The sequence below is a fragment of the Gouania willdenowi genome, unplaced genomic scaffold (assembly GCF_900634775.1).
Source record: "Gouania willdenowi unplaced genomic scaffold, fGouWil2.1 scaffold_354_arrow_ctg1, whole genome shotgun sequence".
NCBI lineage: Eukaryota > Metazoa > Chordata > Actinopteri > Blenniiformes > Gobiesocidae > Gouania > Gouania willdenowi.
Window position 1 is genome coordinate 526664 of NW_021145116.1, and position 15407 is coordinate 542070.

General features: G+C 35.4%; 1 protein-coding gene across 3 annotated transcripts; it reads left to right on the top strand.

The window, feature by feature from the left end:
* Positions 1 to 808: 808 nt before the first annotated feature.
* On the top strand, positions 809 to 15236 carry LOC114459828 (AP-2 complex subunit mu-A). Of its 3 annotated transcripts, none has more exons than XM_028441978.1 (9): positions 809 to 966; positions 2520 to 2642; positions 9380 to 9645; positions 11473 to 11555; positions 11687 to 11692; positions 12911 to 13046; positions 14376 to 14520; positions 14727 to 14744; positions 15077 to 15236. In XM_028441978.1, the coding sequence occupies exons 2-9, from the start codon at positions 2569 to 2571 to the stop codon at positions 15219 to 15221; spliced, it is 873 nt and encodes a 290-aa protein (XP_028297779.1). In that variant the 5' UTR covers positions 809 to 966; positions 2520 to 2568; the 3' UTR covers positions 15222 to 15236. The 3 variants fall into 3 exon arrangements, with proteins under 3 accessions (XP_028297779.1, XP_028297781.1, XP_028297780.1); XM_028441979.1 differs by lacking the exon at positions 809 to 966 and adding an exon at positions 1367 to 1615 and having other exon boundaries at positions 2518 to 2642; XM_028441980.1 differs by lacking the exon at positions 14727 to 14744 and having other exon boundaries at positions 810 to 966.
* Positions 15237 to 15407: the final 171 nt, after the last annotated feature.

Sequence of the window (15407 nt, forward strand, 5' to 3'; positions counted from 1 at the left end):
ATATATATATATATATATATATATACACAAACTGTTAGCTTCTTTATCCAAAGGAAAAACACCTGTGCCATCGCCATGGCAACCAAAATCACCTTCTTGTCCCCCTCCCACATCAGGCTCAGGTAAACAAGAACAAAATAAAATACAAAAAGGTGTACAGAATGTTATGAAAAAATGATGGCTCCTACAGAAGTCATAGGATTAAGAAACACTGTAAATGCATACATTTACATTACAGTGTTGCATGACTACTAATCAACACATGATTCAAATTAGGCATGTACCTGTATATTGAAGTTGCAAGGATACAATAACTGCAGTGTATTTTTATTTTATTACATTTTATTTTTTTCTCTCTAAATCTTCTGTTCTATTTTTAAAAGGAGATGAAGGAGCATAATTTTGAACAAAAAAATTTACAACAAAATACCAAAATGAAGAACTTTAGTGAATAGTGTTCTATTCACTAAAGATTTATTATAGTAAACAATCGTAAACAAAATAAAATAATGAAACAAAATAGGGAATATAATTTCTGCAAATTTGAAAGTAAAAAAAATTAAATTTAAACGATTGTAATCATATATCAATCAAGATGCCATTCATTTAGAATATATATATATATACATCTTTTTTAAAGTCTTCATACACAAGTTAAATTCGTTTAAGAAAACAATAGATTTGGGGGATGATTTTAATACTGTATTTTGTGGATAAAGAGGTTGGCTAATAAGGAGGTAATAATCGTGCAGCTTATCGTACCAGGGCCTGGGTGCGGTTTACACTCAGCTCCAACCGCGCCTTTTCCTGTCACAGCGGAACGGCGGTGCGTGACGGCGGGTCAGCTGACAGCTCTCAGCGGCAGCCAGTGACCACCGTATCCCCGACTCAGAGGCTCAACTCACGGCCGGACGGTAGCGGCGGCGGGGGAAAGGACACACTGGTGGCGTTCGCAAGACCTTAAGGGTGAGTCAAACCAGAAAGCAAAGACGCATTTGATTTCTTTTAGTAAAGAAAGGCTGTTTTTTTTACGTAGCCAATGTGGGAAGCCATTGAAGCGGTTTCATCTGCGGTAATGCTAACGTTAGCAGCTACAATGCTAAGCTAACATTAGGCTAGCGGTGGTTATCAGCTGGAAGCCGGAAACGCAGGGCATGTCGTTTCAAAATAAATAGCACATACTAGGAGTTAATGTCTCATTTTCAAGAAAACTGTTTGTCTTTTTAACTCTTTGTTTAAACAATCAAAAATAATTACGACAGTTGATGTCCAGACATGTTTAGAACGTTACTAGTATTTTTAAAAAGCAACTTTCATTTACCGGAAGTCGTGACATTTTTCACAGCACTCGACGCTGCTTTACCGCCAGCTAGCCTGGCTATGATATGCTAAATTAGCTAGCTACTGATCACTCTGGGTATTCTCCATCACTTTGATCTCATTTGAAGGTCATTGATCTTTTACTGCATTAGCCACGTAAGGTTTAATTACAGTCCAACGTTTTAAATTAACCGTGTTCCGGAATAACCCGAGGCCGAAGAAAGAAGATGAAAAATTGATGAATGTGAGAAAACGGCCCGACTGAAGCAGACATCTTGACTTCACCAAAAAATAGGTGATTAAACCTCCTGTGGATCTGAATTACTCGGTCAGATATGTTTTAATTGGGACTGCAACACTGATTTAAAGTGATATTCTTGTTCTAAATGTGTTGTCTGGATTATGGCTTCGAGGATTTCTTTGCGATGTCCTTCATCCTCTTTTTTTTTTTTTTTTTTTTTCAGAAGCTTCATCCTTTACATGAGAACTGCTTCGTGCCTTCATAGAATTGTTTGTCCATTCATTCTCATTATAGCTTTTTTGTGGCTCATTTGCGTTTTGTCATTGACTGGACTGTGGAAAATGTATTTTTTAGGCATATTTAAACCACTGTCAGTGGATTTGGTTTAATCAGCGAAGAGAGATTTTGATCTGGACACACGAAGTGTTCGTCTTCACACACTGACTGTTAATCTGTAGTTAATCTGACTAAGGAGCAAAAACAAGGAATTTACTTAGCTGAGAGTGGTACATATAGTGTGTTAGTGTTAGACCGATACATCGGCTGGTCGATATTATCGGCTGATTTTTGCTTTTTTTACATGTGTCGGCCGATGCGATCCGCATTATTTACAGAGAGCAGAAATATTTTTTCTTTTTTCTTGTTCTACATCACCTCTGTTTTTAATATTTGTTAAATGTTTACTTGTTGTTGTTCAACCCCACCGTTGTTAAATTCAATAAATGTTCCTTCATTGTGTAATTTTTATAATGTAAATTGAGTGAGCAAAAGTAGTAACGGTTCCAAAAAATTGGTAGTCCGTATCGATCATCGGCTAATTAGGCTGATGGAAAAAAAATTGATATCTGCCCTAAAAAGCTTCCTTGTGCATTCGCTCGCTGTCACTTTTTTGGGGGTTTTTTTTTTTTTTGCTTTTCTATAATCTTTTCTTTTTTTCTTTCTTTGTGTCTTTTTGCAGGAGTAGGTTTGGTTTCACCATGGAAAGTTGGGATTGAGAGAAATTCACAATGATCGGAGGACTCTTCATCTACAACCATAAGGGGGAGGTCCTCATCTCCCGTGTATATCGAGATGACATAGGGTAGGTTCCCAACCCATGAGCAAACAACCTAAAAATAAAAACTAGGCTCAAATCCAGCGTGGGTGGATATGTCACAGTGGGAAATGGATGAGAGAGGATCAAGTCTCTCTTTGTGGCTGTGTTTACTTTGTTGAAGGATGGAATCAAAAAGGAGCAAAGATAACGGACTGCAAGCTCGATGAAAACAGCCATTTATACTAAACAATAATAATAAATAATCATTACAGATCAATGCTTTTGTAACCTTGACAATACATTAAACTAATAAATGTCTGTGAATCATTGTTTAAAGTCCGTGTAAAGCAAATTCAACCATTTTATTCCAAACACATTAAATAGGTCATAAATGTTTTCTTTAAAACATGTAAAAAGCCATTTATAACATAATTATGGAGCTAGGCTTCACAAACTGTGTTTTTAATTTTTGTGTTCAGGATTTAATGGGCGGGTCAGAAATCATAGCCGCGTTACGTAACGTAGCCATCATTAGCATAAACCCGACCCTGCTGCTGAAGCACATCAAACTCCTACGCCTCCAGCGGGCGCAATTCGACCCCTAGCCGAAAACAAACCACTTATTGGGAGTCAAAGGAATAAAACGCTGGTGCCACGTTTTCTGTGAAATGAGCAACTTTATACACCGCGATTTTGTTAATCGCCTCTAATGGTGCAGTTATGACTCTACCTGGGAGGGATGCACATATTCAGACTCGAGCGGAGCAGACGTTTCTGCTGACACCACGTTTATCCTGATCCGAGCACGTTTAGAAAACCAATGGGAGAAGCACTATCAAAGCTGGAGCCACTGTCACACTGCTCTCTCACATAGGTATAGGGTTAATACACGGAGACGCCAACCTTCCTGCGTGTCGGTGTGATTCCAGCGCCTCTAACAGACACGCCCCCAGCGTCTCAGAGCAGAGAGAAGTGCTTGTTTTGACATGATTTTTGGACCTAATTTTATATATTTAGTGATTTTTTTTTTTTCATCTTTCAAATGTGTCTCAGTGGTTAATGACACATGTTTCTGTGGTGTGACGAACTCATAACACACACTTATTTCTGCTTTACACAGACTTTAAATGTAATTACTTTGCTCTGAAAATTTCAAATCAGAGATATGAAACTCAGTTTAGCTCAGGGGCCAAATAAGGACCAGTTTGATCTAACTTTTAACATTAATGTGCCCGAGTTTCCACTTTTACATATACATGATATGTAAAGTGATGACAATTTCTAATAATTAAGTGACAGGTATGAGTCTCTGCAGGAACTTTACCTAACATTTCCTTGATAGTATTTTTTTTACCAATTTTTGTTTTAGAGCTTTTTTTTTTTTTTTTTTTTTTTTTGAGAAATTTCAGAATTTTTTTATTTTTTATTTTTTTAATTAAAATTTTTGTTCTTTCATCAACTTGTGATTAAAAATGACTCCCATCATGTGATTTATGGGGAAAACTGAGCCCGACAAATATTGTGGAGTTTGATTGAATGTGATTGTGTAGAGGCTGATTTATCTATAACAGAGTTATTTTGTAATTTACACCTAATTATTGTTTTCTCAATCATCTTTACTTTCTCCTACGGGCTACATTGGATGTTCTAAAGGGCCAGGTTTGCACAAAATTATCTTGATTTAAACTGATTTATTGATATTTGAAGTTTCTGAATTTACTTTTAGGGTGTACCATTTCTGTAATATATTCTTTTATCAACTTTCCCTTATTTAATGTAATCACAAATATACTAAAAGTCCCTAAATAAGCTAAAGTGCTGACTAGGGAATCATTAAGGTAAATTGTATATTTTTCAAATCTTTAAAAATAGAAGATTGCGTCAAAACTCCTAAGATTGAGCAGGTTTTCATAGCAATAGATTTTTTTGTTACATGTTATGAATTCATTTTGTTTATGTTTCCCAAACACTTGCTAAACATTTTCCGACATGTTTAATAGGGAAAAAAAGATGAGAATGCGTAATATTCTCCTAAAACATGAAGGTGAGTCCATGTCATAATGGTTTTAGATTCAGGTTTTTAATTTTTGAATTCTGTCCATGATTTCAATAATCACAGAAAATTAGAGGCCTAACAAGCATCTAATACAACAATTAATGGAAAGTTGTAATATTTTAAGTGCACATAAAGTTCTTACTCTATACATACTATTTTAATTTTATTTAATGCCTAAAAAGCAAAAAGTTTAACCTATTTTTGTTTCATGCTTTTTTTTGAACGCTTGAGAACATGCAAAAGCCTTAAAAACAGTCTTGTTCTGTGAGTTTGAGTTTTTTTCATAAATAAGTTTAAATGGTGTCAGTATTAAATAAAAAAAGACGTTCATCTCACTAATGTGTTTTTTTCCTTCAAAATTGTGATTTTTTTTCTTTGCTATAAACATGCGTCCAGCTCGAGTTAATAAAGATAATAAAAATCAGCCAGAACACTAAAAAAAACAACTATTACGCACAATTTTAAATTTTGTATTTTGAAAATATTGGATGTATTTCCATACATCATAGTGTATAAACAATTATCCCATCCTTTGTCATGTGTGCATAAAATTGGAAAATAAATAGTTTTTAGTCTATTTCTTTTTCTTAGTTCCTTATTTTCTTTCTTCCTGTTATGCAAACACAGCTGTTTGCATCAGTCAGCAATCCTTCAGTAATATACCACACACAACCTTCACCAGTAAAGGAAATAGAATTAGTGTACATGTGATACATCACAATACATTTCCATGCTGTTATTTGTTTGGTTTGAAACGGAGCTGTGTAATCCAGCTAACCTTTCATTAATGACACCATGTTACTCACTCTGTCTACATGATGCACCATCGTGTGTTTTTGTGCATTTTTGTCTTCTTTTCCTTCATCCGCTCTCTCCTCTTTATCCTCTGTATTACCATTTATCTTCATCTGTTCATCTTGGCCCCCTGTAGGAATCGGTAAGAGATGCTCCACCCTCAAGCATGACCCCACCCCTATCGTAGCCACCAATCAGTGACCCTGTGATACCCTAAAGTGCATGCTGTTAACTCTGGTAGTCTCAGCATGAGTCACTTTGCTCTAATTGAACGGATGGTGGTAATTAGTATGAGCTAACACATTTAGCCGCTCTGAGGCCCACAGGTAACGGTTTCTAAGCATGTAGACCAAGCATGGCGTATGATGGTTTACGTAGATCCTTTGCTCCTATTCTCTCTCTTTTAAATGCAGACGTTGAAGGTATCTGAAGTCTTTCATCTCACATATCCAAACGCTTCAGGTGTAGATTAGTTTTGTGTTTTGTAAAATAAGTGAAATCTAAATAATATAACAGTTGAAACCAGTCTTTCCGCTAGACAGGGTGTAGTGAGGGGTAATACAGAGGGTTAATGTTATTATTAGTTCCCACCAGGCTAGGGGTCAATTATAATTGTAATTGATAATTAATTACAATTATGGTGTCATTATCATTAAATGGTAATTTTAAGAATCTGTTGCTGTCGTAATTGTAATTAAATTGTAATTGAGTTTAGATAATTTACTTTGTAATTGTAATCGCCATTAAAATTCTATAAAAATGTGAATTATAATTTAACACTAAACTGGTGAACCATGTTACAGTTGTATGTACAGTTCTACACATATGTAGTTAATAATTATTAAAATGTTTCATACCAAGCTAAAGATAAATGAATCTAGTGTATACTGACACAAAAAAAGTCTCAGATGCCCACACCATAAATATTAAAACCTATATTTTCATTGATTAGGAAGTCTAACAAAGTAATCAATAGATAGAAAATAAATTAGATGATAGATATTTGTTTTTAATGTATTTTACAGCTGATTTAGGACCCGTTAGCATTAGAGATGCTAACAGAAAGCTAACACAAGAATTAGATTATTTATTTCAGGCTTAGTAATTGTGATTAATTGTAATTTAACTTTAGTAATTGAGAACGTAATTGACTTTCTGAGGATAAAAATTATTGTAATTTCATTGTAATTGGGGAAAAATGCTGGTCACTGTAATCGTATATGAATTATAATTGAACATGGGTAATTGAAAACGTAATTGTAACTGAAAAATGTAATTAATCCCAACACTGGTTCTGACCAAGTAGTTTGATTGGACAAGAGACATTCTGAGACTTTTTACACATTATCACTCCACTGTAAAGGTGTTATAATAACCGTTAGAAAATGTTTGTGTTGCCTGGCAACAGCCTTAAATCCTTTCCAATTGTGGACATATTTGTTTTAGAGGAGCAAAATAAATGATTAAATTAAACAAATTATAATCTCCTGTTATTTAATACTGTTGAATATCCACACAGGTGTGATTATCTACGACCAAATCACACCGAGAGTGTGATGTAGCTTAAATTATTAAAGTCAGATCCACTGTCCTGGATTTTTCAACAGTTTCTGGCCAAACAATTAAAATTAGACGGAGAGATTAGGTGTCGTTAATAAGCCTTTTCACACACTCTGTAATCTCGCACTTGTTCAGTTCTCGTGCATGAGGTCAAAGGTCAAGAGAGATAAACTCACTTTAGCTGCGACAGGGAGTCTGACAGAGATTAGATTATTTTTACTGTTGGAGCGTTGATTCCTTAAAAGATTTTTTGGAAATGTATTGTTCTCCAAGGCAGAAAGACAGTTAGCTGCTAAAGCTAATGCTGCTAAAGCTAATGCTGCGCACAAGTTGAAAATGTAGGGTTTTTTCTGACTTTTAAAACTGTTTCACTTATCGGCCTGTTTAGTGTCCATATTGTGCACTTCCTTCTATTTGTAAATGTAATTAAAATAATAGGTTAATAAAAATAATGATGGAACTGGTTAATTTACCGTTTACGTTCATACTGTCCTTTTCACACTCGTCTCATCAATAATAATGATGCATTTTATTTATAAGCACTTTTAAAAAAAAACTTGGACACTTTACAGTTGTTAAAACAATTACACAAATCAAATACGAAACTAACAATAATAAAGGTAAATACAGAAAATACATAATCAAAAGTTAAAAGCTTGTAGAAGGAATGTAAACAGAGGAGGTCTGTCACTGATACTGTTTATAACATCAGTTTTACTAAAGTCTTCAGATACGTGATCATTCCTGGGTAGAGTCCTAATCCACCTGCTGGAGACCCTGGTAGTCTGTGTTTTCAACCACCAGGGGTCACCTGTGTGGAAGTGAGAGGACTGCCCTAGCTTCCTTACTGCTGCTGAGCAGCTTCCATAGGTTTTTAAACGTGCTCTGATTGGCCGAAAGTGACATCAGTAGAAAACCCTGGTCCCTCCTCCAGTCTGAATATGTGGAATATTAATAATACAAACACTATTAAAACACTAACGATTAGGGATGTAACGATTAATCGTAAGGCAGTTAAAAATCGATTCATAGGTATCATGGTTCACATCGATGCTCTGAAAATTGAATCGCAGTAATTTTTTTAAACAGCAGAGTAATGGAAACAGGCGTGGGACGAGCGTGTAGGATTTATTTTACTCTATTTTCAATGTAGTGAAGTATTGTTACTGGAAACAACATTGACTTAAGTAAAAGTGAAATTACAGATTTTAGAAAGTACTCTAAAAAGCTACTTAATTACAGTAACGAGAGTAAATGTAATTTGTTACTTTCCACCCCTGTCCAAGTTACAACTTGTGATTTGTAAAATGTAAATAATAGATATTTTGAAATGTAAGTATTGTTTTAGGGTAACATTTAAACATTCTGTCCGGGGTCTACAGATGAAAAATAGCCTTTTGGGTATTAATGTACACTGTCCCTGTTCAATAAACCAATAAAAAGTAATTAATTCATAATTTCCAATATATAATAAAATAGTGATTAATCAGTTATCCATTATTTTTATTTTATTTTTTCACCCTCCCCTAATAGAGATCATTTTTATTGTAGAAGTTCAGCAGCTGTGAGTTAATCTAAGTAAGAGCTGGAGAATAGTCTGCTCTGTCATTGAGCTATTGTGATTTAACACACATTTTAAGCCTTTTAAAAAATAGAAATAAATATACTCAAAATTAGTTCCAGCCAATGACGAGAAGTTATGACACAATTCTGTGAAGGTTTATTAAAAGGTGAAACAGATTAATGACTGAATACAACACATAGTTTTTATTGTTTTCCATTCTGATGCTTCGTATCAAAGGTCAGTAAAGTAGTCATGTTTCTTCTAAATTATATTTTCTTTTAACTGATGTTTATAAAGTCATTGTGAGATGTTGTAGAGCAGAGCGTAAATCAGACTGATTTCTTCACCTCTCTGAAGGGATTCTTGTCCAAACATGTTTTCTCTCCCTCACTAATCCAGACTTTAACTACACATGCAACAGGGAGAAGTTTTCCTAACGCAGCTTTAATATTTTAATTCCCAACATTTGATCTAATTCTGTAAAATGTTTTGAATTTTAAAGAAATCCAAAATGAATTGTATTTTTTTTTTTTTTTTTTTAATAATTGTTTCAGTGTCGTCTGAGGCTCTTGTTTGTTGTTCTCTTTCTGGTTATTATCAAAGTTTACTGACAACAAAAAGGAAAAGTATCGTCTTTTGTTGGTGGGAAAATGGTTTTAAATCAAATCATCTTCTGAAAATGGTTGGAAACAGTGAAGTGTAATCTGATCTTTCTCATGATGTCATCGTGCTCAGCCCAAAGTGTTCCATAAAGCGACTCCTCATTCCTCTTCTTTTCCTTTTCTTTCTTTAATCTTTTCTTTCAAGGCGTAACGCAGTGGACGCCTTTCGCGTGAACGTGATTCACGCCCGGCAGCAGGTCAGATCTCCAGTAACCAACATCGCCAGGACCAGCTTCTTTCACGTCAAGCGCTCCAACATCTGGTTGGCAGCGGTCACAAAGCAGAATGTCAACGCTGCCATGGTGTTCGAGTTCCTCTACAAGATGTGTGACGTGATGACCGCATATTTTGGCAAAATCAGCGAGGAGAACATCAAGAACAACTTCGTGCTCATCTACGAGCTGCTCGACGGTAGGATAGTGTGGCGTTATTAAATGGTCACATGGTTCCCACCAGGAGGTTTGCAGATTAGGCAACTGGCGGCCCGGGGGCCAAATTTGGCCTTCGGGCCTCCATTTGCGGCCCCTGAAACAAATCCCCCAAAAATATGTTTCATGAATGGAAGGAATATAAAACTCAATATAACACACAAGTAACTCCCAAAACACACAAATCAACAGCAAAATGCACACAGTACACAAAAACACACACACACACAAATTCCAAAAATACACAAAATGACTAATAAAACACAAAGATCTACACAACAACCACTTAAACAAACAAAATGACTACAAAAGCACAAACTGTCTATAAAATTACACAAAATGACAGGACAATTCACAAAAACAACAAAATTACAGAAAGTGACTCCAAAAATGTCCAAATCGACTATATAAATACAGAAATGACAGAAAAATAAACAAAATGACAACAAAAAAATAACAAAAGCACACACAATGACTCCAAAACACACAAAATTACAGATTTCAGATTTCTAAATGCCCTCGGATCAGATATAATCACATTTTTGTGGCCCCTGCTGTGAAAGAGTTGCCCATTCCTGCTGTAGGGGATGTGGGGGGAGAGTCCCACGGAATATATTGAAATTTATAACCCTCTGAAACACTTTTTCCTGCATTTTGATGACCAAATATTGTGAAGTAAAGCTAAAAAATTTTTTTTTTTTAATTTTGAACAAATGAATAAAAAAAAATAAATGAAAACTAATAAACAAATCTCAACAGAAATCTCTATAAAATAAAGGTCAATAACAAGGGATGAAAAGGCCAGGCTTGTCCAGTCCTACCCCCGTTCTTCACCATTAACAAATCAAAATACAATAAAATAAACTAAATACTCCCAATCGAGCTATGAAGAAAAACAACAAAATGAACATGCTCCATCAACATCTGTGAGATTTACATTTTCCTCCTTAATTTATTTTTTTGTGATTAATTTTTAGTTTTTTCATAAGTTATACATTAGGTACAGGAAACAGTTGTCAATCGTTTACATACTGCATGTGATCGGTCACACTGAGTAGCCATTGTTCCTGTACATTTCATCCCCCCTCACACACACACACACACACACACACACTCCCAGCATCCCCACAGAATGCAGCCAAGGTTTAAGACCACTAAGAAGTAAGAGGAAAGCCTCCTTCATGTCTGTACTTTTTAAAGATATATCTTTGTACATGTTTTTCAAACTTAATTATATTTATACTTCGTTTAATCATTTCATCAAGATCGTTCCACAAAACCACACCACAAATGGAAATATACATTTTAAATTATTCCAAGCACACTGTTTAGTTTGCCTCTAAAGTTATAACTTATAACCCCTCTTTTTTTGTATGTTTACAGGTAGCTTATTTTTAATTTTTTGCTTTATATATTATCTGTGCAGGCTTAAATTGTACCCGGGGTGTGTGATTGTATAAACAGAATATTGGTGTGTTCATAATATTCTTTATCGTTGTTAAAGCCTCACTTTAAAACCAAAAGTTATTTATTTTTGAATTGGTGAAGGGTGATGATGAATGGAGTTAGTTACTTATGCTTGGTATAAATCCTCCACAAATAATTACTCAGACACTTTAAGGACAAGAAATAACATTTTACACTGGTGGAATCACAGCGTAGGGGCCGACATCACAGCGTAGGGGCCCCTACGCTCAACAGCGCTGGCTAGAGCCCTGTGTCAATGCTTTATTTTTTTTCCAGTGAAAGTTTGTTCTGATGCTCGTGTTCTGTTTTTATCTCTGACCTAAAGTTCTGTGTTTACTCACAGAGATTCTGGACTTTGGCTACCCCCAGAACTCTGAAACTGGAGCACTGAAAACCTTCATCACCCAGCAAGGCATTAAGGGCCAGGTCAGCAACACACGTCCACTTTAGATATTATTTATATTATCATCGTCACATCATAATATTTGTTTTCATACTGATTCATATTCTTCTGTTTCTCTTGTTTGTCTTAAATGTGGCTTTTTTGGACACTTCAGCACCAGGTGGGTAATAATCTGCTAAAGTTATGAATTTAATCTCCTGTTGAACCAAGGTTCCCACGAATCCTTTAAAAGTCTTAAATAAAGGCCTTAATTGTCATTAAAATGTCTTAAATCAATGTTTGAAAAGTCTTACATTTTAACACACAAGTATGATTTTTATGATTGTAATTAGTCTCACATTTCAAAATAAATGGGAACATTAGCTTTTAAAAATATATCTAATTTACCGTAACATTGCGTAATCACAACAGTGGAACCAACTATAAAACAGTGATGTGGTTGCAGGTGGACTCTGCAGATGCATGACATGCTTATAAGAACTTTCAACAACATTGAGGAAATGTAAATGAAGATTTTTCTGAATAGTTTTTGTTTGATAGATTTCTGGCTATTTTTGTAGTCATTTTGTGTTTTTTGAGTGATTGTTTTTTTTAGTCATTTTTTTGTGTATTTTATTGTCATTTTGTGTTTATTTTGGGGGTCGCCAGTTGCACGTTTGCACCAAACACCAGGGCTGGACGATATGGACCAAAACTCATCTCGATATTTTTTCCCCAAAATAGCGATATAAGATATAAATCTCGATAATTTTAATTCAATGAAGTCTTTGCTGAAAGACGATTCTGGGTTAAATGCAAAAACAGACGTGCCAATTTTGGCTTTTTCTCCTATAAAGGGACAGCACGTGTGAGTGAATTCTGTAGTGAGGCTTGGGTTAGAATGTACTCAGAAATCCGTCTAACCGTTCTTTTCATGATACTCTAGAAGTAGCGAATGCAGCGACTCCTAAAACCAGTGTTTTGATACAAAATAAGCTATAAAAAATATGTATGTATCTATATAGGTAATATTGTATTTTCTGAATTGCCAAAATGGAAAACTCGATATATCTTGAATATTGATATACTATATGGCCCACCACTACTAGACACTGGAAGAAATGCACTCTGACAATATGTAATTCATTTGGCATCTTTTTTCCCCCAATTATGTTTACTGTGAAGTTGGTTTTAAATTGAATTTCAAATGGGAATAAAAAGTCTTGAATTTAAATTGACTGAAGCTGTAGGAACCCCGTGAACCAATCGTTGCTTTGAGATGACTATTGTTGTAATTGAAGCTATTTAAATTAAATTGCTTTCCTCGTGCTGTTCGTCTGTCGACCTTTTCTTTTCGTCATGAGTCGTGACTTCTCTGGTTTCTTTCGATGTCTCCCAGACAAAAGAGGAGCAGTCTCAGATCACCAGCCAGGTGACGGGACAGATCGGCTGGCGTCGCGAGGGCATCAAGTATCGACGCAACGAGCTTTTCCTGGACGTACTGGAAAGTGTCAATCTGCTGATGTCGCCACAAGGTCAGTTATTACGGCGTGGATTTCAAACATAGCAGACGGACATCACATGATAAAATGTTTAAAACGTTAAACTCAGAAGTAAGATTACCAGAATTCTTAACATAAACGTACAGAGAATATCATTCTAAATACATTCCAAACTAAATCACTACCATGATCATTCACATTTTACAGCAGTGGTTCCAACATTTTTAACTAGATTTATATTTGAGGAAGTGAAAGTGTAGAATACAGTTGCTTTATTTAAAAAAAGAATAATAATAAGATACATTTTATTAGTCCCACAAGGGGACGTTTGCACATATTCATCAGCAGATAAATAAAATAAAAATAAAACATAATAAAAAATAGAAGATGTATACACACGTAGGCCTGTAGCGAGAGTAAGAGGTAAAACACGTGGCAACAAAGGACACTGCACAATAAAATACAGAATATATACTATAGTGTACATATAAACTATAGCTGACTGCCAGTGTTCTGGTTATATATTCTGACAGCTTGAAATACAACAGAACATACACTGCTAGAGTATGTAATGTGCAAAGTCACCAGCAGGAGGTGATGTAGGAGCAGTTCAATGAGCTAAACAAAAGGATTTATTGATTTTAAAAAAAACTGATCCACAATCATTATATTAATCTGGATCATCCCCAAAATCTGATCAGTTTTTTCTCATAACATTTTAGGTATTTCCTGAAAATTGACATCATCTGTTCATTAGTTTTTGAGTTAGTGCAGTGTTTTTCAACCTTGGGGTCATGATCCCATGTGGGGTCGCCTGATATGCCTAGTGAATTATTTTAAAATATCATTGATTAAAATTGTTTTATAATTATATTGTTATTATTTACTTGTTATTCTTTACCACACACACAATCTCTAACTAAAGTATTCTATTCTTTCACTTTCGCAAATATAACTCCAGCTCAAATAAAACACATATCTACTATGTATTAGTAATACAGTATAACGATCAAAAAGAAAAAAAATGTCTTTTATAATTTGTGATTTAAAAATGGGGTCACGACCCAAAACCATTTGGGAACCACTGAGTTTGTGTGTTCACTGACAAACAAATCAACAAAACCTGCTGGTAAAAACAGAACCTTATTAGTGAAAGGAAAAACACATTTTGAAAAATAGAATGACATTCACTCCTATTTATTTCCTATTTTTCTGTCCTGTGATGTTGCTTTTTTGTGTAATTTTTTAAACAGTTGAACATTCAACATTTAAGCAGAAAACAGATGTAAAAACAGATGAAACAGTAGTTATTTAAAGTAATTAGTGTGTAGTAAACCTGTGTGCCGTTCCTTCTGTGTTCAGGTCAGGTGCTGAGTGCTCACGTGTCGGGGAGAGTGGTGATGAAGAGCTACCTGAGCGGGATGCCCGAGTGCAAGTTTGGCATGAACGACAAGATCGTAATCGACAAACAGGGCAAAGGCGGAGCCTCGGACGACGCAGGGAAGAGGTGAGCGACTCTTCTACAACACGACACACAGTCTTTTTCAGTTACTTTTTAATATAAAAAAAACCACAAATAAGTTTCTACTTGTGGTTTGTCTTCATCCATCAGCTCTTTGTGTCTTATCTGTGGTTCTTTTGTTTACCATAACATCTGTTTTCATTTCTGTGGATGCGTCTCTCCTTCTTTCTTTTCTATGTGCTGTTCCTCAGTGATTTAGGGGGAGGCAGGTACTGTACTGACGCACATTTCACCCACAGATGTTTCTACCCTGTAATCCACACCTCATGCACTGTAGCTCCGCCCCCCCCCCCCCACACACACACACACACACACACACACACACACCTGAAACATGTCATTAACTCCTCTGTGCTGTGCCTTGTATTGGTTTGTTTTTTTGCCCCGACACATCATAATATTAACCTTTCTCCCAAAGCCTCACATTGACTGTGGTTTGTTGTAGATTAGCATCTTTAACTGCATCCACCTTCATTTTTCCTGCTGTTAGCATCCTTTATCATTGCTAAAAGAAAAGTGTTTGTGTGTGTCCTACCGGCAGTGGGAAGCAGTCGATCGCCATCGATGACTGCACTTTCCATCAGTGTGTGCGCCTCAGCAAGTTTGATTCAGAGCGCAGCATCAGCTTCATCCCTCCTGACGGCGAGTACGAGCTCATGAGGTCAGTGCAACGTTCTCCTGAGTAAAAAGCAGCAAAGCTAGCTAAAATTGTGGCTGTTTTGGTGAAAAGAAAAAGACAGAGAATATTAATGTTTTATTGTGATTTTAAGTTCTATAAATAAAAAGTGTAGGTTCTAGTGTTTATTTAATATATAACATAATAGAGATTGTTAATCTTCTAAGGACTGCTATAATAAGAATTCTGATGCCAT